This window comes from Phaenicophaeus curvirostris, chromosome 3 (assembly GCF_032191515.1).
Source record: "Phaenicophaeus curvirostris isolate KB17595 chromosome 3, BPBGC_Pcur_1.0, whole genome shotgun sequence".
In the NCBI taxonomy this organism is placed as follows: domain Eukaryota; kingdom Metazoa; phylum Chordata; class Aves; order Cuculiformes; family Cuculidae; genus Phaenicophaeus; species Phaenicophaeus curvirostris.
Window position 1 is genome coordinate 72640578 of NC_091394.1, and position 25896 is coordinate 72666473.

Sequence of the window (25896 nt, forward strand, 5' to 3'; positions counted from 1 at the left end):
AGAAAGCAAATTTTAAATTTTAATGAGGATCTATAATAAGAATAGGTTCTGTTTTATCTTGTCTATACCAATGACATCCATTTCAAACTGTGCAAGTTAATTGCTATTAGATTCCAAACATTCTGTCTTGACAAGGTGTTTACAGTGTGTCGATGCAGATTTTAGAAAGAGCATCTAATATTTTAAAGCATAACATGTTACTGGATTATTATAAAATATTTCCTAATGTATAGACTTAGTTAAGTCAAAAAACTTAACTCTGATTTAGCTGTCCAGTTCTGCAGGAGAATGGAATAGTTAGTCTGGCTTAGGTTTGTTTCCTTCATTAGAGATGTGAGTCCTGTTAAGGACAGGAGAGGAACGTTATTCTCAAGAGGTGAATCTTGAACATCTCAATTTTATGTTTTACCTAAATGTAATTTAATTGTTTGATAGTAAAATAGCCTCAGGAAAAGGACAAGGAAAAAGTAGCCTTATAGAAAGTACCTAACCCAGGTGGTGTCTGGCTTGGCTTGGAAATTTCAGAAGAACCTGATCCCAAATACCCATGAGCTTAAAATTGTTCTGAAGAGGGCGTAACATATCCTAAATTTCAAGAGGTGTCCAACCTGTAAACATGCTTTGCAGTTTTATGTTGTGCAGACCATCACAGTTGTATATCACAGACTGATATAAAGCATAGTCATTACTTTATTCAAAACATAGCAAAAATGTTAGAAGATAGGATCCCCATTCTGCACAGTCTTATGCTCACATATTTGCTCTAGGGCTAGTACATGCCTGACCGTATCTCAGCTTGGCAGAGAGCCACAAGGTGCAGGAGAATGAAAAAAATATTGCTTTGTGTTATCATAATTTTATTGAGAAGAAGTTGGAGAGAAGTGGTGGGATGACTCAGAAAGAAGATGATGGTATACGTTGGAGATCACTAATGGAGTCAGTAGGCTTGCAAAGGCAATTTAGTTTTTAAAGATCACAAGGAAAATTTTCCTGGAATCCAAATACCTTTGTTTAAAATAAATTTTGCATGACCCGTCAGTCAAAGGTGTTAACACCTCCATGAACTCAGCTGAGAGGCACTTGCAAAGGAGGATTCATTGTCCTTTTTCAGCTGAAAAGTACATCCTGTCTGCTTGATAGATCTTGAAATAACCCTCTTTATTTCTGTTGATGATTTACTGTCCTTGAACCCGTCTGCTACAAGTACTTATATTAATTGTGATGAAGAAGTGGTGTTGTATTATAATACAGACTTATAAACAAGATATGAAAATAATTTGAGGTTGCAAATGATATAGATTAATTGTATTACCTCCTTGCTATGATGCTACAACTCTCAATCTTTGGTTCTCCTATTACGGGAAATTCCCTTTTCTAGAATATTTCAGTACTGTTGAGAATACTGCTATTCATTCCTCTCTGAGAGTATTGACATTATTTACCAATTTGAGAACCTGCTTTGCAAGCACAAGGTGACACATTTTAAGGGACCTGTATGAGATTTGACACAATTTGAGGGAACTGTACAAGGTTCGACACAAAATAAAAATAAGACTAACTGTATTGAACGGGAACCAAGAGACTAACCCTATAGCTCTAACCTGTCACAGTGAAACAAGGCTCCACTTGATTGCTTCATTCAGTATGTGTGGACACATGTATAAATATAGACATGTTCTTACCCTTGATTGGAAAATGTCAGTTTGCGCCAGCTCACGATGCTTTGTCTGTGAAGCAGTTTTTAGCTAGTAACATCACTGTGCTTGAGCACCCACCCTATTCACCAGAGCCGGTCCTACTGGCTCCCTCTTCCCAAAGATCAAAGGAACCCTTTGTTTGCCAGCAGAAGATGTGAAAGCAAATCCAACAGAGCTCCTCAAAAGCCTTTCAGAAAATGATCTGCGGAATTGCTTTGAAGGTTGGCAGCATCTTACGGAGCTGTTTGTCATCTCAGAAGCAAACTATTTTGAAGGGGATCATAGTTGATTTTTGTAATTTGTCAAACAAAAGCTTTAAGAAGCGCAGTGTCTTTTGTGTGTGTGTGTGTGTGTGTGTGTGTGTGTGTGTTTGTGTGTGTGTGTGTGTGTTGGACCTGGTAGGTTCCTACCTGTCTATACTTGCTTTCAAGTTCATTGGCTCATGAACTGCTTAATTATCTTTCCATTTTTTCACACGCTGACTGAAAAGCAAGGAAATTTGTAACTTTCTGTAACTCCATGGAGCTTCTTGTGTTGTAGCTGCTAAGCATGTAATCCCACTTTAATCAAGGTAAAAGCCCAAATCTTTCATATTATAAATTAATATGCAGTAAAATAAAATTATCTTTGGGGTTTTGGTGTATTGGCCTGCTTTTAATTAGAACAGAACAAATCAGTTGATATCAGAGGGATTTGGAGGTACTTGGCGCTTCAGAAAATCAGGCTATGTGTATTTGGGTCCCTAAATATGGATTCTGAGCCTCCTTGTAGACACAGCAAGTAGGTGTGGATTTCAGTATGCCTCCATAATCAGTGATTATAACCATGAGTATGAGAAGAGGACTTAGTATAAACACACAAGATGCCAAATAGAAATTAATCAGAAAAAGCTAATGTCTACTGAAACAAAGACTTAATCCTAGTTTAAGTGGGGGCTAGCAGCAGTGTTTGCGTATTTTGTGAGATGAGGTTAATTTTATGTAAAAGCTCTGCTGGATGTCAGCATCCTGACCTGTATTTGACATTTACACATGGAATATGCTGTCTAGAAATTTCTTAAGCTTACTGGGGTAATCTTTTCAAAGATAAGTAAGTAAATTGTAAACACGGGGGGATTAGACTGGTGCAGTCATACCATGGAAGGTTCAGGATAAAACAGTGCAGCAGAAAACACAAGGCAAAGGGCATGCTTCAAGGCCTGTGTTCAATCCTGATTAAATCATCAGTGAAAATTAGCATGATATTCTCCAAACATGCAGTGGTTTGTACCACAGCTGCCAGCTGGGCAGTGACTTTGGATTACGTGTGGCTCCTAATGTGCACTGCCGGACTGGATGGTGGGTGCAGCTGGAAGCAGGTACTCACTATGCCTGGCCTGATACCATTAAGGTTTGTCTTTATGCCAATATGGCATTTGCAATGCCAAGGTTTCTAAAGGGCCTAATGGATCGTAGGATCATAGAATCACCAGGTTGGAAAGAACCCACTGGATCATTGAGCCCAACCATTCCTATCTATCACTAAACCATGTCCCTCAGCACCTCGTCCACCAGTCCCTTAAACACCTCCAGGGAAGGTGACTCAACAACCTCCCTGGGCAGCCTGTTCCAGTGCCCAATGACCCTTTCCATAAAATATTTGTTTCCTGATGTCAAGTCTGAACTTCCCCTGGCGGAACTTGAGGCCATTCCCTCTTGTCCTGTCCCCTGTCACTTGGGAGAAGAGGCCAGCACCCTCCTCTCCACAACCTCCTTTTAGGAGGATTTCTTTTTTCTTGGAGCATTAGTAAAGTTCAGTGCTTTGTGCTTTCAAATTAATAGAAAATCACCTTCTTACTTGATTTGAATAGGAAACACATTTTCATCTGTACATATTTACACTAGAATGGGCTAAAATTTTGCAAAGCATATTTGTTTGCAACTTGTAGGACTGTGAGCAGTTATTAGCTTGAATGCTCATTAGTTTGATTATTTATTTAAATGAAGTATATATTTTTAGACAGTAAAAGAGTTAATAACCTCAGTAAAGTAGATCCCATGTAGCTACCTGCAGCCATTTTCTCTTTTTAGGAGAAATATGGTAAATGTGCCCTACTTCATGTAATTAAAATTGTGCATGCTACTAGTTTAATTTCAATCTTTCATTTGGTCGCTGTCTATCAGCAGTTTGCTGTCTTCCCTACCATCACTTCTCTTATTATTCTAAGCCTTGTTCTTCCCCAAATCTGACATTTTTAAGAGCTCTGTTTTTCAGTGTCATAGAGATTTTAAGACCTGGAATTTTTGCAGCAGTTTTGACTTACCTGTACTTGCTACACTTTGCTTTGTGCTGACATAATACACACCTTTGCTAGAACTAGGCTTTTAAACTGCTGCCTTTTAATGCAAGTTTTATTTATGAGAAGTAACTGCAGGGAACATTATGCCTGTGGGTAACTGAGACCTGTGTTCTGTGTGATCTGCAGCAGAACCGGCTGGTGGGCAGCAGCAGTAGCAGAAGGGTGACTTTAGAGCAGATCTGTGACAGGTAGTTTACTTATGTGAAGACAGACACCAGTTTCTGTGATGTCTTTTTGTCAAAACACTTTAAACACTTCATCTTCCACTGTAACAATTTTAGCAGTCATGTATTTTTGCATACAAGTTTTTGTGGTTTTCCTTTACCTTTACACCTTTAGAATGTTAAAATAAGGCAAAATCCAGGGTTTCAAGTGCCCAGTATGAACAACAAATAATTTATTGTACTGATATTCAGATTCACTGTTCCTTCACTTAACATATACATTGTATTTCACATTGCATAGAGAAACGAGAAGTTAAATCACTGTGCGTGGAGTGGAAGTAATGGGGTGAGAATGAGCTAGATTAATCTTTTTTTTTTTTGTGGCTTTTTTCAGCAAGGCCTCATCCTCCACCATGTACTCCTCACCTTCTCAAGGCTCAGGCTGGAGAGAGCCCAGGGCCACTAAACCATTCCTGAAATGGTATTTAGTTGCCTGAGTTCACCTGAGGAATTAAAGAATTCATTTCAGTGGAAGATCAGTTACTGTAATCTTGAAGAATCTGAGCCTCATTGTTTGAGATGCTATTCAAATACAATGCAATCACTTCTGCTTGTTAGATAAGACACAGAGATGCATCTGAGAAGTTGCATGTATCTATTCTGCTAAGTTGGAATTGTTTCCATAAGAGTTGTCCATGGAGGCCACATAGGTTCATTGGCTTTAATACACAGCCCAATTGCCTTTCTACACCAGTACAATACTGGGAGCTCCAGCTTGGACATTCATGGAGTTGTCTGGCATGAAAATAGTGTAAAGTGAAAAGGGAGTCAGGCCAAAAAAATAAAGATGGAATAAGACAGGGCTGTTTCCATATTATAGTTTCCATATAGAAAATACCTCTCTACCATAATAAAAAGCAGAGCCCACCAAGTAAAATAAATTACTAAATTGGTATAAAATCTGTACTAGAGCTTTTGCTTCTTTTAGTGTTAAATTTTTATACTATTATGATAGACTAGTAATTCAGTGTAAGGTCCAAGGAGGCACATTATTTTAATAGTTGTTTTGTCCTTTACATGGTATAGGAACACATATTTAGGAGACAGACAAACTAGACACCAAAAATCTTAGGATATTAAATTTAATTATAGATTACACAGAATATGATGTAAAAACAGCAATTTACTAGAATAATTATAACCTGCAAAATGTGAAAATAGTTTAGAAAATGGATTGTCATATTCTCTGACACAGCAATAGTCATGAAAGGTACACTCATAATATCATATGTTAATCTGTGTATTTACTAAACTACCTGTCATTTAGCCAGGATTCCAAGACAGATTAAAGGCATTTATTTCTGAAGTGCCTATGTTTAAATTGAGTAAACAGCTAGATTGAAACTGCTATATTTTTGTTAGCTACTGCATGGAGATCTATTCCAGATAAATGCATTGTCTATATGCTATGAGTTTGTAATGAGAAGAGTAATTGAAAAACTTCAGAGAGCACAGGCCTGTAGGTGGGTAGTTTGACAATAGAATTTAACTAAGAAGTGCCTTGGTAAATTTTGGAAATCAGATATGCCAACATCTCTTTCCTATTTCAAATATAAACCATCTGTTGACGTTTTGTGTTAAAAAACCATTTAGTTGCAATTGGGAAAGAGCATAGACCTTTTTGTTATGTAGATCAACAAGGAGAAATGCTGCAAGTGTCAAAGGATATGATGACCACAGCAATGTCAGCAGGTTTAGTTTTTTCCCAGCTGTGTTTATGAAAGCAGAAAAAAAAAAAACCAACCCCCAAACCAAAACCAACCCTGACATATTTGAGTTTCTTTTGAATATACAGACTGGCCCAAACATAGACATTCTCTTTATCAATCTTATTGTTACAAAAACTGTACATTACAAACAGTATAGAAACAAACTGAAAGGAATGTGCCACACATCCTGGCTAATTTTCTATATGCAGTTTAAAAATACAGCCTACTCCCTTACAGTGCACAGTTATTGTGTAGATAGAGTACATCACTAGTTAAGTGGACATGATAGAAGAGTTCTAGTTTTCCTCAGCACAGAGAATAAGAGCCAGTTCTGCTCGGTAAAGCTTTCCTCCATCAGACAAGGCCATGATGCTTTTCTTGTATGTTGCAAGGTTGTTAATGTCTAATTCCTATTTAAAGAACAGATAATACTTTATAATCTTGTTTAGTTACCAGCATGAACAAGTTTGCTTCCAATTGTAGAAAATGAAAAAAAAAAAAAGTATTCTCAGCCTATCCAACAGTAACACATTGCAAATGATGTTTATATATTCATATGTTAACCATATTAGAGCCAAATGTTAGATTGCTGATAGCTTATTTCTCAGAAGCAAGCTTTTGACAGTTTTGCTATGTAATCAGAGCTCCCCTCTTGCAGGATTTACACTGCTATGACTTCTACCAAGATTTTTAGTTTTAGTTTTAGACTTCAGGAATTATGACTTAGAAGCTCTATATTTATCTTAATTGGGTGTATTAAAGTGTCCTTAAAATCCAAATTAAATCTAACCTCTAAGGGGAAAAAAAATCCCTCTAGTATTACCTTTTTGTTCTTTTCACAGAGATCCTTCAGCAGTGCATCAAGTTCATTTTCATCTATATAGCCATTACCATCCTGAAAAATAATATTAAAGTTAACTTTAAAAGTTTATTTTTCATTTCAGAGGTTAAGGCTAGTTTTGCACAAACTGAGAAAATAAGTGACGCCAAATTAAACAATTAATAAAAATTTTTTCTAAAGACTTACTTGATCATACATTTCAAAGGCTTTATTGAATTCTTTTGCACACATTTTGACACCCTAAATGCCAAAAGAAAAAAACAAATCTGTGAATGGCACCAGTTATGTGTGATGGATGGTAACAAATTACCTTAAAAATCTGAATATTCATACCTGAAATTTAATAAGAAAATTCTCCTGTACAGGGAGTAGTCTTCAGAGAGAAAAAACAAAGATCAAAATATTTAACTTTCAATAGCAGTGATTGGTACATGATACTTGATATGAAAAGAGACATAAGACATACCTGGCCAGTTCAGTAAGCTCCAACTTGCCATCATTGTTTGCATCAAACATCCTGAGCTGAAGGAATATAAAATTTTACATTGATAATCAAAATTAATCAACATAATGAATAAAGCAGTTATCTGGAAAACTTAAATTCAATTTATTTAATGCTGAAATTACAGCCCCATGTTTTAATCTGTCACATTTGCTCTCTTATATATTTATTTAAAGCACTGAAGAAGTAGTTTACAGTAATTAATTTTACTGCAAAAGCCTGATAAAAAAAACAATCCTGATCCTACTGTAAGGTAGGTCTTAAACTGCCTACAGTGACAAATGTCCCATATGAGAAATGTGCATGTAATTATTTATAAATAAGAGAAGTGTTCACATGATAACGTTTTACTTTGCACTTCATGTCATGATCTGATAACAGCATAATTATTCTCTATCCATAAAGGTGAAACAATACTCGGGTAAATTTCAAAGGAATCCAAGGCATGAGATTCTTTAGGCAGAAAATAACAGACATTTCATTCAATTCGCTGCTAGGTCTAAATATTTAAGTAAATACCACACTTTGTTTCTGTGATATATTTCTAGAAACAAGTGAACAGATGCTGTAGATGAGTGCATTTTGCTGATGGTATGAAAACAGAAAGTTAATTGTCTCCGAATTTAATTAAATTACAGAAATAAAGATATTAATGTCATTTAGCAAAATATGTGTACGTTATTTATAATAATTTCTAATCATCTGACTGCATCATTTTCCTTTGAGCCCTTGAAAGCATGAGCTCCTGCTGCTTCAATGGCATGAACAACTATATTAGAAGTAGATGGAGATGTTACACCTGCATGGGACTTTCTCTCCCAGTTTTTATGTCTGTATAGTTCCATTTTTATACTTGCAAGTATTATTTTGCCTTGACTATATAAAAGAGTCTTAAAAGCAGCAAACTGTACAAAACATTGTTAGACATTGTACTGAAAACATCACCACCTACGCTCCATCTCATCACTTTCAGTCACAGTAATTTTAGATGTAATTTTTAGATAAGAGGAAAAGCAGCATCCTGTACTGAGATATGTGTATATCCTTTTAAAGACTGAATTAATGCCATGAAAAAAGACCCAGTTTTACTTGGCTAATACACAATACATGGCAAAGGAGACCAGAAATGAGACCAAATCTATAAACATTTATTTCTACATAACACCCTGGTTACTTCTAACACTTCCTTTCCTTGTTTAAAGCATCTGCCTTGCATGCATTTCCCATGCAAGGAGATTTGATTTTTGGGAAGTAAAGCAGTTGCAGCAGTAAAGTCAACAGATTCTGTATTTTGATAACTTGTTAGTGGCTGGCTGTGCCTTGGCCAGCAGCCACTCAGGACTGCATGTTTTCTATTAGTCTTCTTTCCTAATTTCTGAAGAGATTATGGGAGACCTGGCCTTATAATTTCTTTCTTACTGCTGTAATTTCCTTGTTATGATGTCTCTCTGCAGAGGCCAGAACTTAGAGCACACTTCAAGATGAAGGTCAAAAAACCTCCTGAATGAAAGGATACATGTTCTCTTCAACAGTGAATAATCAGTGACAATTCTAGGAAAATGGTTTATACTGGTACAACAAACCAGCAGACCTTGGCTAGGAGAACCACAAGTTTTGATCAGTCATTCTCAGGACAGTTTGAGGGCTACTGTGTTTGCATAGCATGTTTTTGATTGATAAAAATATTTTAGAATGAAAACAATCTGGTAAAACAAGAAAATGTTATGTCATGCATTTCATGAAGAGAAGAGTTCTGAGGGTTTTTTCTGGAAATGTCTGCTGAGAAGCCAATACTGTTCCCTACCATGAAGCACCATAGCAGCGGGATGGAAGGAGTGTGACTTAAGGCCAGGGAAGTGGCAGTTTTGTTCTAGTGTTTACCTAAAACACCAGTTTCTCCTTTTTTGAAGGTAAGAGAAGAAAAGTATATTTGTAAATCTGATAAGAAGTTATCATGCAGTGATGGCTTTTAGGACAAGATACAAACACTACAGCACCATAAGAAGGCAAAACATAGGAAGTAACCCAAATTTAATTTTATCTAAAGATAATAATTTGATTAATCTTACAATTTTTCTCCTATGGACTGTGAAGACTTCAGTTTTACAATTAATGGCACAAGGAGGCAAAGCCAGGGTAATTTTTTTGCACCATGCATAGGTATGGTCTAATACCAAGGAAATTCAAAATTCCTGAGCATTTTTTTTAAGCAGCACTGCAAACTGCTCATCAAAGCTCTGTAGCTGCAGAAGTACTTGAAGCCCTAGATGCCACTGTCATCTTTGTTGCAATGACATAGTTCATCTGATTAGGACCTGGGGGGGCTCCAGGTCACTTGGAGCCTTCAAGTGGCTAAAGATAAACAGAATTTGGATTAATTCAGTCTTGTTGAAATATGCCTGTAAATATTCTTACCATTATTTCTGTGTATTCTGTTAGCTTTGAGTCTTCAATCTGCTTATTTGCTTTCTGTAATAAATCTTTCAAGAAGCTCTGTTAAAATAAATGGAAGAGTAATAGGTGAATTTTTATCTACAGTGTAAAATGCTCGACTTGCTAACTTCAAATTAAGTAATGGGAAATACTATTTTACTCTCACTTTAGTACTTAGTACTGAAGTTCCTAATAAGTATGAAAAGAGGTAGTAATTTAAAAGCTGAAAATATAACAATTTACTTTGGTCAATTCAGGTATACTGCACAGTTTTATTTGGAAAAAGTAACTTGGAAAACTTTCTGTGTTGGATACCCTTTGTTGTATTGTGAATTTGGAAAAAGTAGTTTGGCTGTCAAATATACTGCTTCATAATCAGCTCTATCAGTAAACTAAACTAATTAACCTTGAGCCTCATTGAAAACTTGGATGCCTAAACACTTCTTGCGACACAGGAAAAATTTTACAGAAAAGATTAATGATTAATCAAGTTTTCTCCTTGCCTATGGCAGTACCCGATGCTAGAAGTAAACATTAACCTATGTTGCTCCTTCCTATCTTGTACTTTAAATGTGTGCAGCCAGTTTCACTGGATTTTTTTGAATGAGAATTTGATATAGTAACACATGATTTTAAATACAAGACATTTTTACTAAAAAAATAAGATTGCTTCCACCCATTCAGTGGTTCAAATTTCTGCACCATATCTGTGACATTAAAATGATACAATTTATTTAACAAGAGCATTACAAGGCCTGAGATGTCTGAATGCTCAGTGCTCAGATGTCAGTGCTCAATGAAGTATCTAATTACTGTCGTTAGTTGGAATGTCATTATCTATGTCAAATTTTAGCCCACATTTCAAGGTAGAAAATGGCATAAGTTATAAGAAAATCTATTTGTGCGTAGATGACATTCTTGAACTTGAATGCAAACATGTCAATAAGTCATATGACTAATACCTACTGTAGTTCTTCCAGTCTTGCCCTGTCCATGCTAGAAGGCCTTCCGGTAGTTTGTATTTGTTTGTATATGAAGAACACGTCTGCATAGTTGTAAGTGGACATTATGGAGACATTTAATAATACATGTTTTGATGCAAAATAGAACTGGAAAGGATATTGAAAAGCTGTCCGGTCCATCTACGTGTCTCAGGACAGGATCTCTATATCTAAACTGCCTGAGTTATTACCCAATCTGAGCTACTGCCAAAACTATGCTAAATACCGACAGTGATGGCGAGTCTACCTCCCCCTTAGAAAGCATATTCCACTGCCGTTACTATTGTTAGAAAGTTTTCCTGATTTCCAGCTTAGATTTCTCTTACCATGTTGCAAGTGGGTGTATTCTTACATAGCAAATACTTAAAATGCTTGGGCTTATCAACAAAAACTGATCTCAAAATAAAATTGGATATGTCTTATTTTCTACATGTTAAAACAGCCTGTTTCTCTGAGGCAGACAAAATTTCACAGCAGAAGAGAGATGAGACCATCAGAGATCGAGTTAAAATGTCTTCATTCTTCAGCTGGTCCTCAATCAGCCCCGCCTTCGTAAGTCTATTTTAAATTATAGCAGCTGGTAACAGTCCTTAAGGCATTGTCTAGCAGCTGGAGAGTTCTACATGCATGGCCTCCTCCTGATCCTACCAACTTTAAATACACCAGCCTGCTGCGATCAGCCAACAGAAAGAACAGGCTTGTCTGCCTGAGTTTTACCTTGAGGCAGAATCCTTGGCAAATGTCACAGATATCAAATTCAAAGAAGAAGGGAAAGGGGAAAAACACCCATGAATTTTGTGATATGTATTCCTCCTCATAACAGAAGAGCTATAAGGATTTCAGTTTCATCTTCTGGTGCTTTGGTTGGTAAAGCTTATGTAGTTCTTTTAAATAACATATATGAGCAAAATATTCAAAATCAGAGGGATAAACACTTCTAGGTCTTTCTTTGCTGCAATTTTAAAACTACAGTAACTTATTAAGTGTAATTGAACTGTGGGAAATGGCACCTTTCTACTCAGAGTCTGCTGCTTATGAGCATTTCTTATATATGCTGAAAGGCTGAGAGAGCTGGGACTGTTCAGCCTGGAGAAGGGAAGACTCAGGGGGACCTCATCAATGAAAATAAATAAGTCAAGGGAGTTTGCAATGAATATGGAGCCAAGATGGTGCCCAGTGACAGGATCAGTGGCAATGGGCAGAAACTGAAACACAAGGGGTTCCCTCTAAAGATCAGGAAAGTAAATAAGAACTGGCATAGGTTGCCCAGAGAGTCTCCATCCTTGGAGATATTCCAAAGCCAGATGGAAATGGTCCTGGGCAACTGGCTTTAGGTGTCCCTGCTTGAGCAGGGGGTTGGGCTGGATGACCTTCAGAGGTCTCTGCCAACTACTCCATGATGCTATGACTCTGTAAGTCAGCATCTACAATTTTTTGTTAGTGTAATGACTAGGAAGATATATCACTCAAGTTTTAAGGTTTGTTAACTCTGCAAGGCTAAGATAGCTAATGGAATAATTTTGATTCTGTTCTTACTTGTGCACGTTAAAGCTGATACCAAAATCCCACCAAGTTAAGCAAGCAGCAGTAACACAATACCAGCTGTGTTAGTTAACAGTACTATGGTGGAAACTGTAGGGTGACATGATGCTTGAGAAAGCATAATCTGTCCAATAGCAGAGTGATTAAAGGTAGCAATGCCCTTAGGAAAAAAAACCCCAGGAAATAACAAAAGAGCCCTCCTCCCTAATATACATAAAAAAGAACAGCATAGCTTTCAGAAGCCTATCTTATTTTCTTAATCTTACTTCTAAGCCAGAGTACAGGATACCTTGAGTCACTTAAGATAAATATTGATCTGAATTAAATCGCTAAAAAAAATTGATTAGATAAGAGTTTCACTTTAAATAATTTACTGGCGATAAAAACATCAGCTAATCATATTGCTTTTCAGTCATGTTTGAAATGCAAAAACATGCATGAGTGGGTATCTGAAGAAACAGATATCAGTACAGGCTGTAATCCAACACCTATTCTCATGTCATGTACTCATGGGTATTGGTTTACCTTAAGTTCCTCAGAATCAATGAAGCCACTGTGGTCGCTGTCATATTTTCTCCATGTCTGCAATCAGAATATGAATGTTTTAATGCTATATTCATGGCAAGTGAGTCTTGGATGGTTTTACAAAAGGCAACTTTTCAAACTGCACCTGCATGAAGTCTTCACTTGACTTTAGCTGCTGGCACCTGAAGAACAACAGGAAATTCTCCTCCGTCGGTAATACCTGAGCAAGCTGTAACAGAATTTAAGAAAGATTAAATTTTGATTCTTCCTAAGTCCAGCTGAGCCTTTAAAAGGGTACAAAATTCTTTGTGCTCATACTGCCCTACTGTGGCCCCTTAGGAATGTTGATCCTATTAGCTAAAATGTTTGGAAGATGCTTCTGAAAGGCTTCTGGCTTGTAGTTTTGCCATGTTTATCAAGGTGAACCAGAACTGAAGTCTGAGAGAAGGGAGTGATACAGAACTTTAACAAAGAGGTAGCTGGGGAAAGAGGGGAAAAAAATCACCCATGCAGAGTTAGGATCTGTGGTGAAAGCCTTGGAATGAGCATGAAGGGAAAGCATAATGCAAGGAGGTTTAGAAGATAGGTGTGAAGGACCATGCATGAAGAAAGTGAGGAGAATAGTCTACTCACACATACCAAGGAAGACTGACATGAAGAACACATGTAAAGTAAATAGAAAAATTTATGGAAAATCCAGGAGAAAAAGAAGATATTGGTGAGAGTAAATGGGCGGCAACTTGTCAACATTCGTCGGGCACAGAGATGTGTTCAAGAAGAGCTATAAATACCAGTAAAAAATCAAAAAGGCTTTTAGACCTGCAAAATCAGGGGTGGTTCTTCCAATGCCTCTGCTGTACAAAAGGCTTTTTTAAAATCAGACATTATTGTAATGATTATTGAAAATGTTCATTTACTGTAACTCAATTTTGGCAAGTGACAAATGCAGAAGATGGAGAGTATGCTGTATAATTTAGTGTGAAATCATGATTTGTTTTTAACAAAAGCCAAATATTTTTTACTGTCCTCAAAATGTATAAAATGTGTTTTGATTAAAGGAAACTTTTTACTTGAATAATAGGCCAGCTGTGCTTACTAGGAAGAGAAAATGGAGAAAGATTTCTTAGCTGCATTCTTTCATGAAAAATGACATTTGCAGACTTCCTGGAGCCCCATCTTAAAATTTTGATTTTTTTTTTTTTTCTGCATACATTTCATACCCTCAAATCCCTCATTATGCCTATTTCAGTGCTTTGCCTAACTGCTCAGGCTTTTTTAATGGGTTCCGGTGGTGCCATAGGTGACTTCAGCTCTCCCTCCCACTCTACAGGCACAACAAGGGGATGGAGACAGATCTCTTGTTTCTCTAAAATTATCTGTGCAAGGAATCAGCTATATTGTTTAAGCATTGGCACAACTGAAAAGACACATCAGAGCACGCTCCTTACAGAAATGGTGCAGCTGATGACAGCCTGTCAGACCCATCAGAGTGTTCTGAGTGCTTTTGCTAAATCTCTAAGCATCAAACCAAACCAACTTTAATGTGTTTTTGTCAGCAGCTTTCAAAACCTACTTCACTATACATATACATATGCATTAAACATAAAGTATGCATATACACATGTGGGTAAGTACATGTTCATATGTATACAGCAGCTAAATATGTGTAACTCAGTCGTGATTTGTGGAAAAAAAAGAAGGTCTTTATTTTTCCCATGACAAGGTTTTTTGAGTAAATCAACATTCCTACTCAACAACAAACATTGAATGGAAGAATTGATTATAATAATAAGAGTTTGGAGGAAGGGACTGATTATGATGATGGGAAAGGGTTTACATGTGAGGAAATTATAAATAAGACCTAGTTTGTGGGACATCTATAGCTAGTTGATGAATTTTACAAACATACTGTAAAATAGTACAAGTTGCAAAGGTAAATGTAAAACAGGAACTTTCCAAAGAAACATTAAAAGCTTCCTAGCAGTACCCACTGTATTTGAGGTACAGAATATACTACCTCTGGAAGAAAATTACCTTATTTTAAGCTATGTCTCTCACCCTTTGTAAATCTTGGGGGAAAACACAGGCTGTTACATTACAGAGATGTACTAGCTCAATATCCAATATGAGCTGAGGCTTCTGCCAAAATAATTAGGCGTTCATGCTTTCTTTCTTTCATACCTTTCAGTGTAATAGAAACAATACAGATAAAGGGAAATTCAGTTCTCCAAGCTCATGCATCAAATAGCATTAAATTGCTTCTTGTGGAAAACTTTGTATTACTGAAGGATAAGGAGTTGATGTGGAAATGGGCTCAGCTTCCCAGTTACATCACAGAAAGTGAAGATGAACACCTGGTGCTATTTGTAATGAAGGCTTCTTTGTGAGGATATGCACAGGGTGATTCCATAAGCCTGTTTGGATAAGAGTGTAGACCACTACGAGTTTGTGTATGGCAGCAATAGCAGTTTAATGAGTGTTTCTGTGACCTCTGCTGTTTTTATTGAGAATGTTGGCTGTTTTGGCATTGTGAGTAATAGAAGACAACCTCAATGCCTGAAATTGGCTTGACTTCTGGTCTGCTCAGCTGCAAGCTGAGGCATGTCTTTATAGGTTACCTAGCAGAAAACGTACTCTCGGTACTTAAACCAAAACCAAACTACTTTCTAGAATTCATTCTCTGAGTAAATTCTGTTGATATTTAATGCTATTTAAAATTCCTTTCACCTAATACAGTGAAATTGCTTTTTAAAATCCTGTAATAGAGAATGAGAGTACTAAGAATATTTTAGGCTAGTAAGTAGTTATTTTTACAGCAGCAGTAAGCTTCAAATAATTTGGATGTAGAATTCCCAAAATCCTGAGTTTTGAAACTTTGGGTTGCACATCCACATTTTAGTGTAAGCATTATTCTAAAGGAGTATAAAAAGTGAATTAAAGGTCCCTTATACAATGACAAGCAAGTGGACAAATCAGATTCTGCCTTTAGCTGGAGGGCACTGGATAAAACTAGTGAATTAACTGCAGTGTGCTTGCAAAGACAGAAAATCCACACCTTCCTCTACGAAGCCACCCAGGCCTCCTTTTAATCTCAGTCAACAGACATTTCCTGAAAACTCAGTATTTGCTAGGACATTCTCTGTCAGATGCTGGGCTATTCATTAAAATGACTGGGAGTCTGAATGGCTTTACAAAATTTTTTTTTAAACAACATTCATACGCTTCTGAAAAAATATTTGATGTACTATGTAAATGTGAGCAGTCTGGAATTCCTGGACATTTTTATTTCTAAGGAAGGGGAATCAAGTCCAAACACCAACTTTAATTTTATGCTGCCTTGCATGTACGACACATTTTACCTGAGTCCCATCAGCACTTTCCAAATCAAGCTTCATGCTGATGTAAGTGAAAGAAAATACAGCTATTGAGTTAGGAAACTGTTATATTAAGGGAGAAAGACCCTTCAGTCACTGGACTGGTACTGTCACTATTCAATGGCTTCTTTGGATGCTGAGAATGCTTGGAACTTCACTGGGGGTGGTGAGCACCACACCACATCAGGCCCTATCAGATTTGCTCACATTTACCCACTAAATCAATAACAGAATCAGAAATACAATTTGAAAGGTAAAACTTTCACCTATCTTTCTTAAGCAAAGAAACGCAGTCTTTTTCAGGCACTGTCTACATGTTCTTGCATACAATGCTTGCTATTACACATATTTGAAAATACTAAATTAAATAAGATTCTTCAATGTCGAATGAAAAAGTATTTGGTAGTCCAAACCCAAACAATTCATAGAATCATGCAATAATAGATTCTATGATTCTACAATTCATTCTCCAAATTCGTTACTCCAAATTCTACAATTCATTACTCCAAATACTAGTTCTTTTTAGATGCAGAACTATTTGACCCATGTTAAGTAAGATGAATTACAGCTGCAAGTGAAACAAATTGTTCATATTTCCATGATAGTTTAGTCATAATTACATATGCATTTAAACAAGCACATGCAAATCGTAAGTGTGACAGAGGGGAAAAGCTACCCCCTTAAATAATCTGTTATATTAGCAGCGATATTTCATATTGACTTTTACAGATTCAATTCAGTCCTCTATTTTAAAATTATCTACTGACCCAAAGTTGGTCACTGTAGAAATTTTGCAGATCTGGCTTGTTTCCAGCTATTTCTTAATTAGCTCTTTAGGTCAGATTTCTTATTATCAGAAAAAAAATTAAATAGCATTTAATAATAAACCCACAGTCTCACTGCACTCAGAGTGACATAAGTGAGTCATAGATCTAGGCTTAAAAAAGTGACTTTTCAAGCGTAAACCCATTGAACTCTCCTTTTTGACTTGCAGCACTAAGAGTGAAAGAGAGAGAAAACACAATATTTTCCTCCTACCTAGCAAATTGTCTAAACTATATATTTGTTGATCCACTGTATGTGTAGAAGGAGTGGTTATCTTTGCCCTCTTTAGAAAGCAAGAGTAAGAATATAGGAATTTTCTGTCTGAAGTTCTGTTGAAATTCAATAAAGGAATTTGTAAGAGAAGTTGATCTTTCACAAATGGGAACACAACTACTCCTAAAATTTTGTTTAAATTTAACATGATTAACCTGCTCTATTAGAGTATATATATTTCTTTAGAACGGACTATATACAATGACTGTCCAACTGCATTCAGTTGTATGATATCCTCACTATAGGAATGGTTATTAATACAGTTCAAAATTATGGGTAGAAATAAATCTCATTTACCTTTCACAATTTAAATTTCTAAAATAAAACTTTATCAGATTCACAGGAAGTATAAATTGCTTTTGATGCTTATTTACACAGAAAAAAATGTGTAGTTAAATGAAGAGTAGTGAAATGTCTGGAGAAGGGTAAGGAATACCTTACTTTTTGTTAATGAAACATTTTAGTGAAAAAATACTCAAGGTCTTAAGATAGAGGAAGAAATTTTCTGTCTAACAAAAAATTAAAAATATTTATATGTTATCTTTCTGTGCCAAATGTATTTTCTATAAACAAACATGTCAGTCTCTTGTTACAAAGTAACCATCTTACCTCAACTATTCCTATTTTTCCATCAGTAGTCTTCCCATATTGGTCCACAAAAGCTTTCATTTCAGGTGTTAAATCCTACGAAGTTACAATGAGAGAACCATTACTTCAAGACACAAAGAAATGTATGTGAACTTACTTTAATATTCTTCTAGTTGCCAAATAATATATTATATTTAATGAAGTACTCACAGTTACTGCAGCAACATTCCTCAAGTTTAAATTATATTATTTTTTGATATGAATAGTGTCATTGTGTTAAATTTTACTTCCCAGGGAATTATATTATAGTCAGTGTGGATGATTGGCATCTAAATACTTAGAACTCCTATTTTAGTTTACAGAATGAAAAAATTATAGACAGACGTGTTGAAAGATGCGTATAAGAGCTCCTTTGTTTAAGAGGATGACAGTGAAGTTCAGCGGCAATTATTATGCAATTTTCTCAGTTTTCATTTTTAAATTAGCAACTTGAAGGCAGTGCAAAATCTTTCAAAATAAGGAACATTTCAGTATAACACATCTGAACACCAAAATAGCCTTTCCATATCTTTGAGCGGATTTTTTCCTGAACAATGGATACTATTTTAGTCCTGAAAGAACTCATCATATCATATTTTTCACTGTTTAATATTTGGTTATCATAGAAACAGAGTCAAAATGTCACTGCCAAAATGCAGAAAGATAGATTTAGGAGGAATAAAACTTTGAGTAATACATTAAATCCAACAGAGTAAAGCCAGCATAATTGTTCACACAAATTATACTCCCTCCTATACATGTGTTCTCTACAGGCTATCCTCACTCTAGGCTGCAGCAAAGGTGCCAGCCTTGGGGTGAATATCTAAATGTTTGGTGTCAGGCTGCAACTTCACTTGCCTTGTTTTGATATGAGTAGCTATCAACCTTCAGTACTGGGTAAACTTCTAACTTTCTTTGTATTTCCTGCAGGTGTGAGCAAATAACTCCATGCAGCAAGAACCAGGATTACAATAATATTAAAATGACGGACAATTCTGTGGTTATAGGTGAAGTAATAATTGGAAATTAAAGGCTTTGTTTCCATAATAGATCTGATTATATAGAATCTAAGTGATTCTCTCACTGGAGACAGAGGGAATCTCAGCTGTACAAAGTCCATTGTAGTTTGTCCCCAATTTCAACTACCAAAGCTAACTAAAATGTCAGTTCCTTGTAGCTGATACAGTCACGACCTAGTATCCTATTTCTGTCAAAGTCATCCATGGCAGGTTAGTAATTTGCCATAGCTTTAATTAGAGATGTGGTTATTAATACAAAGCACTTCAATGTCACCTTTCATCTAATGATCCCAAAGTGGGGACAGGTTTGCTTAGCAGATAAAATGGAGAATTTAGACACCTGTATTTTAATAAGTCCTGGTTAAATATTTTACTAATCTTTCCAGTAGCAGCTCCACAGTGCCAGACAGTGTCCAGCCGTTGAAGGAGGCACAGCCAATTACGGTTAAGCAAAACGATGCCTGTTCTCTACAATTACTTAGAAAGTGTTTGGGTTTTGATGTTTGATGAGTTGTATTATTCAAATAAATGTTTGCAGTCAAAAAAACCTGTCCTAAATTTAACCAAGTCTAGTCCTAAGCTTGATATAGATGCAGAGCTTAATGTTTGAAATCAACAAACTAGCCCTTCACACCTCAGTCTCCCCTTTTAAGATTTAAGAGATACTTATTCAACCATGTGGAACTGTAGAAAAAAAAAATAGCTTTTTTCATTATGATTTGAAAATCCAAGGATAAATGGCACTACAGAAATGCTTACATAACTGTATTCATAAATATCTAGTAAATCATGCATTTCTGTGGAGAAATATCGTCATTTTCTATAAATGCAGAGAAAGTGAGAAACAGCTGTGGAATAACTCAGCTGAAATCCACCTATTGACCCTTTATCAACCTCCGTGTTAGACACTTATACCTTACAGCTTCTTTTGGCAACCAGCATACCTAAAAAGAGAAGGTATTGCACAAACATGGCCACAATAAATAAATGAAAGCCATGCTTATGTACTTACATAGATTTTATCTTTAAAAACAAGGCATTTTTTTTCCAGCATGTCTGAAAGTTTAGCAGATGAACTCATAATCTACCATAATGCATGAAGCAAAAAGACGCAATGTTTTATCAGAGAAAAGCCCAAGACCTAAAACTTCCAGGTAAACATTCACCCTTGGGGACTAGCATGAATCAGGCTGCATGCTACTGCCCTGTCTGAGAAAAAGCAAATTAAAGTACAAGCTTACTGAGTGGATTAATAAAAGGATTAGAACAAGAACATAATTAGAACAGTTCTGTAGCTGGAAAAGATACTGGGAAATGTTAAACCATCCTGTTCAATGACAGAATCAATGTGATTCTTCAATGCATATGGCATGACTGATGTAAAATCCAGCTATGAAGAATGCATAATTGAATATTTCAAAAATAGTCAGCAGGAGAGTGACCTGAAATACAGAAGTTAATGATGACAAAGAAGCTTTGGGGTGTTAAAAGAAGGACAGCCGAGGAAATGACATATAACCTACACTAGTTTCTCAATGTGTCCCTTCTGGCAAAAGAACAGAAATTTGAAGCTACTGAATTAGTATCCCATGAGACAAGACACGAACTAATGAGATGCTTGTTTGGCAAATGAGCCTTCAAATCCAAGAATCAGCTTAGATTTGAAACCTAAGATGACATATATCCATACTCCAGAAAAAGATTTCAGGGATGAAGGTAACATCTACCAAAGGCAGAGCCAATGGATCAAGCATTGAATTTGATGTTGCAACTGTAGGTTGCTCATATCAGCAGAACACGCCAAAAATAGGTTTGAATCAGAGAAATGGGAAAGAAAACTTAATTAAGCCCTTGAGCATTTTTAGAATACTGTGTGAGATACAGGCAGAAGCTGTGTTTGCTTGGGTTTTTGGGGTATTTTTGTTTTATAAATAAGACATAAATGATGACATTTGTAGCAAATAATACGGCTGGCGTCTCTGCGTAATTTTGAGCAGGCTCTGTTTTGAAGCAGAGGTGCACACTTACTTTGAGAGAGAAAAGAATCTGATCTTAAAATGCTAAATATTTTTTTCCTTGAGCATCTAATTAATTTTTAACTACTGAACAATAGATCAGCATTTAAATTAAGAATGTCATTCATACTAAATACACACAGGCTTCAATATTTTCTAATGGACATACTTAAGTTTCTTGCACTTCAATACAGAAATCTGTTCTGATGCAGTACTTGTAAGGTGTCAAAGTTCTGTTTAATCTATTGTATGAAAAAAAGGACTTTTTTCCCCTCTAAAAGACACACTTCTTTTTCAAATTTGTTGGGTTTTTTTGAGTTGGTTTGTTTTTTAATTTTAGTTTAAACTCACACTCACGAAAATTAATACCTACACCAATGGCTGTAAGAATTAACTGGTAACAAGGCTGCAGTTACATTAGAGGCATTGCTGGGAGACAGATTTCCAGATACGTAAAATTTCCACTCATAAAATTAAGAATAAAATACAATTTTCCACATAATAAATTGAGATGCATTTTTCCCTTTACTTCTAAAACATAGAGCAACTTCTAAGGAAAAGTTATAGAAAACACATTGCTCAATTTGGAGATACTCTTATATGAAACAGCAATTTATTTCCCCCATGCACAGATGCCACTCACTTAAATTATAATTTTACTTTCTGTTACTCCAGAAGTCTCTTAGCATAGATTGACTCAAATTTATTTCATTAGGTTATAAATTTGAGTTTGATGCTATGTGGCTCGCTTTAGAATCAATTATTTTAAAGGCAATTTACTTCTTAAAATGGTTCACTTCTGGTTTAATTCAAATCTTTACATGGACTCTTTCATTGCTTTCTTTCCCTCTTTCTTTCCTTCCTTCCTTCCTTTTTTCCCTCTTTCTTCTTTCTCTTTCTTTGTTTCTTTCCCTCTTCTTTCCTTCTTCCCTCTTTCTTTCCTTCTTTCCCTCTTTCTTTCTTTCCCTCTTTCCTTTTTTAAATTTCTTGCTCTTCCCCTCCTTTCTCTGTTTTTGTGTTGGTTTTTTTCCATGTAGGTTTAGTTTGGAGAAAATTTATAATTAGTGCTTTAATAAATCATGCACAGAATTCTTTTGATGGCATTGCCAAAAACTTTGCTGCCCTTTGAACAATTTCAGCTACTAGCATTTGCTACTTCTACTCCCAGCATATAAAACTGGTGAAGGATAAAAAGTAGTTAGCAATCATCTGCAGATCTATTTACTGACCACCAAGGGGCAGAAATGCATTTCAGCCCATACTGCCCATTAGGTATGAAATTAAATAGAATCAAAGTAACGTGAAGTACTGTTTTTCGGTTGGATGGTTGGTTGGTTGGTTGGTTGGTGGGTTTTTGTATAAAGATATAGCTGAATCAATTAAGATTAACTGCAATGGGATAACGTCTCATCCTAGACAGAAAGATAAGGTCCATGCATTTACTGGATTTGTTTTAAGCGCTGTAAGAAGCATCAGCTCATCAAATGTCAGTGGGCCTCCTGTCCGAGAGGTGGGCCAGCCTGACCTTCCCAAAGCAGACGATTTACTTCATCGGCTACCTGCCACTCCTAACTGAGCTGCTTTCCTTTGCTCGGTGAGGTGAGTGCATGGACCGTGCGGCAGCAGCAGAGAACAGAAGGCACCAAGGCACTGGAGTTCGCTCAAGAAAACTCTCTTTTTCCCAAAGAAGGCGAAAAAGCAGGGCAAAAAGTTAACGTACCAAGCCTGCCTTCTTCCGCGCCTGCTGCAGCTCCTGGATGAAGTTTTGTAGCTCCTTCCCGTCCATGTACCCATTGCCTACAACAGAAAGAGTTAGGGTCGCGGTCAGCGCTCCCTCCGAGCTCTCTCGCCCCCCCTCCTCCCCACCCCCCATCGCGCCCCCGCCGCCCCGGGGGGAGCCGAGCGGTCACCGTCGGAGTCGTAGTGGTGCCAGATCTCGAAGAACTGGGCGGCGGAGATCTCCACGCCCTGCAGGTGGGTTTCTGCCGTCATGGCGGGCGGCGGGGGGCGCGGAGCAGGGGGCGGGTGCCGGGGCGCTGTCCGCGGTGCTGACTCTCCCCGCGGCCGGCGCGGCGGCGACGGCGACGAGCGCGGCGACGAGCTCCGACGGCTCCTGCCGCCGCCCCGCCGAGGGCTATTTATGGGGCCGCCCCGGCCGGGCCACTCCCCCCCCCGGCCGTGCCCTCCCTCTCCGCGGGGCCCGGCTCGCTCTCCCCGCCCCGTGCGGGGGGGTCGGGGGGTCTCCCGCCGGCGGCAGCGGGTCTAGGGCCCGCCCGGGACGGGCGTGGGTGCGCTGGTGGCCGGTGGAGGCCGCCGAGGGACCGCGCGGGGTGGCCCCGGGGCTACCGTGGATCCCTCGCCCGTGAGACGGCGGGGGCGGAGGGCGAGCACGGGTCTCCCAGTTTAGCCGTTGAGTGTCCATCTGGGAAAGGGTCATGGGTGTGGGAGCGTGACTAACAGCGCTGCGGGATGTCCCAGTGCGAGGAAGGCAGATGGGACAGTGTGTGGGGTGCAAGGAGTTGCCTTTGTTTACACCGTTTTTCATTGTTCCATCCCCAAACCAGACCTGCAAGACTTCATTAGTAGGCTCTTCCTTTCCTTACCAAAGAGCTTCCTTTTGTCACGCGGTAACGTGGGATTTTAGGAGTAATAGTGCTTAAGTTCCTTTAGGGAGGACTCATTTTCGTCATTAGGGTTAGCTGGGTACTCTGAAACTTCTTTCCCCCTGTCAGCGATCTCCTGCAGATGCTGCACTGGGTTATCTTGATTTGATGGCCAAGATGATCAGCTGACAGGACATTGCCAAATACATTAGGTAGTATAGTGAGGGTGGAGGATGAGTACAGCTGGGAAACCCATGAATGTCCATGTGTTGAGTGTCTGACATGAGCAACAGTAGGACACTAGTGTGTTAGGACTCACGTATAGCATGAGGATAAGAAAATGATGAGATGCTGCAGAACAGAAGACAGCAAAATGCCAAGGAGGACAGATAACCCAGCAGGATGAGAGGTGGATGCTTAGTTAAAGGCTGACATGTCCTGAGAGGGATTTTAGTAGATTGGGTGGCTGAAATCTTGTATGCATTATGGAACAAGATGTGGGCATAGCGATTAAGTAATCATGAGACCTTACACTTGATTCCCTCCATCTTTCCATTCTCCTGTTTCTCCACCTGTTATGTACAGCTTTCTCTCATTGTGTTGCTGCTGTTTGGCTGTGAGTTGTTCAAGAGATACATCATGTTGGTCTGTGTTTTGTGGGCTGCTGAACAAAGCAATGACTAAGATGAATAACATAAGAATCTCATCATTAATCCATCCAGTTCAAAATCTTTGTAAATATTAGTGAAAAATGCTCAGAATAGTTTTACAACCACTAATATCATTGAACAGTTGCAAAAGAACTGAAGGAATTTTAAATGTTTCCTTACAACCAGGCTTTGTGTTTTGCCATGTAAAAAAGAGACTAAAAAACTCATGGCTGGGTTGATTTCCCATCTAGGAACTATTTTTTGGGCATGGCTTTCTCAGAGGAGTAGATTTCAGTGGCAGCCAAACCCTGAAAATTCTGTAATCTGCCTACATCTTGTCTTGAAAATAAAAATTGAAACTAATGCATTTCCATCAAGTAGTAATGATGACAAGAAAAGAGAGAATTCATGAGGTTTTTTTTTTTACCAGAAGCAAGCACGTGTCAGAACACTGGCCTTGACAAGCCGAAGCATAGTGATTCAAGCCTGGGATTATCCTTTGTACTTGCCAAAGACAACAGGGTGCCAGTGACGCAAGGGCACTGGAAGGAGACAAAGGTGGATCTGGCATTTCCATCATTTTAGATAGAAGAGGTCTGTGCCAGTGAGGCAACTTCTCATATTTGCCAAGCGTATTGAATTACTCCATTCAGTGCAGAATTTCAGCTTCCAGCAAGCCTGCATGAATGGAAACAGAGCAGTGAAGCTGTTTCAACAGTCTTGTGACTTGCATCTTATGTGGATTTCTCTTTGCTGTATACCATTTTCCAATGGCACATTAAAGCTTGTACTTTTTACATTTCCCTGACCTAGAAGTCTGTAGCTCAATGGGAGAGAAGAATTCAGCATTGTTTGAGGCCAGCCCAATCTTGACCACCTGAGTGCTCAGAATTTTAAATGAATGGGAATGGTAATGTTTACACTTTCAGAATTTCTCAGAATAAAATATTATCACATATAGCCAGGAGGGTTTGAAGAAAGCCTCTCAGGAACTTTCAAAATGTGCTACTTCTCCACACCAGGAATATGTATAATTGTGTGCAGGTAAGATACTTGGACACACTGACCTCTCATTGTGCTAACATCTGCAAAATCAGTATTTTCTACAGAGCATGTAAGTATCTTTGCATGTTCTTTGTGAAACAGTATATTGAGGTGAATGGGTTTGTGAGTTCTCGCTACTGTACTTGAAATGATCCTGCATGGGCATAAAAGTAGCAGACATTTCCATGCAAAAGTAATCACTTATATAACTAACTGCACACCATATTTTCATGATTAATGAATTACCACACCACCATTCATATTTAATCCCACTGGACTCCGCTTCTTATGCAAAACTAAATCAGAAACTCGTCATTTCAATTCCAAGAATCTATTAATTTTCACTGAAAGAAGCAGCACTAGAAAAGATTTAAAAATGCAGATATATACATGATGTGATCCATAACCCAATGAAGTCCATGCAAATGTTTCTAGTGACTCAAGAGGGCTTTATGCAAGGACAAAGTTCTCCATATTTTCAGAAAGTATATGTATGGTGATATGCATATATACACATTGATTAATTACTTCACTGAGAAGGCTAAGCCTTGTCATTCATTTTAGCTAGAGCTACTTGAAGTACTCCTTACAAAAAATGAGCCAGATCCATATCTGGCAGAAGCCAGAAATGCTACTCTGAAGCCAGTTGGGAAC

The 25896-nt window shown here is 37.6% G+C and overlaps 1 protein-coding gene across 1 annotated transcript; it reads right to left on the minus strand.

The window, feature by feature from the left end:
• Nucleotides 1–4507: 4507 nt before the first annotated feature.
• On the minus strand, nt 4508–22958 carry CALB1 (calbindin 1). Its single transcript, XM_069854346.1, has 11 exons — nt 22856–22958; nt 22666–22742; nt 17894–17968; nt 12958–13041; nt 12813–12869; nt 9727–9804; nt 7276–7331; nt 7143–7182; nt 6996–7049; nt 6792–6863; nt 4508–6378 (listed from the first exon to the last, which is right to left on the minus strand). The coding sequence occupies exons 1-11, from the start codon at nt 22935–22937 to the stop codon at nt 6265–6267; spliced, it is 789 nt and encodes a 262-aa protein (XP_069710447.1). The 5' UTR covers nt 22938–22958; the 3' UTR covers nt 4508–6264.
• Nucleotides 22959–25896: the final 2938 nt, after the last annotated feature.

Bases quoted from the DNA above. Each gene is read 5' to 3' on its own strand.
- CALB1 (XM_069854346.1), bottom strand. From the start codon at position 22,937: ATGACGGCAGAAACCCACCTGCAGGGCGTGGAGATCTCCGCCGCCCAG. The intron at 7,050-7,142 runs GTATGAATATTC...TTTGGCATTTAG, and splicing joins ATTTTCTTATTAAATTTCAG to GGTGTCAAAATGTGTGCAAA. The intron at 6,864-6,995 runs GTAAGTCTTTAG...ATTATTTTTCAG, and splicing joins CCTTTGAAATGTATGATCAA to GATGGTAATGGCTATATAGA.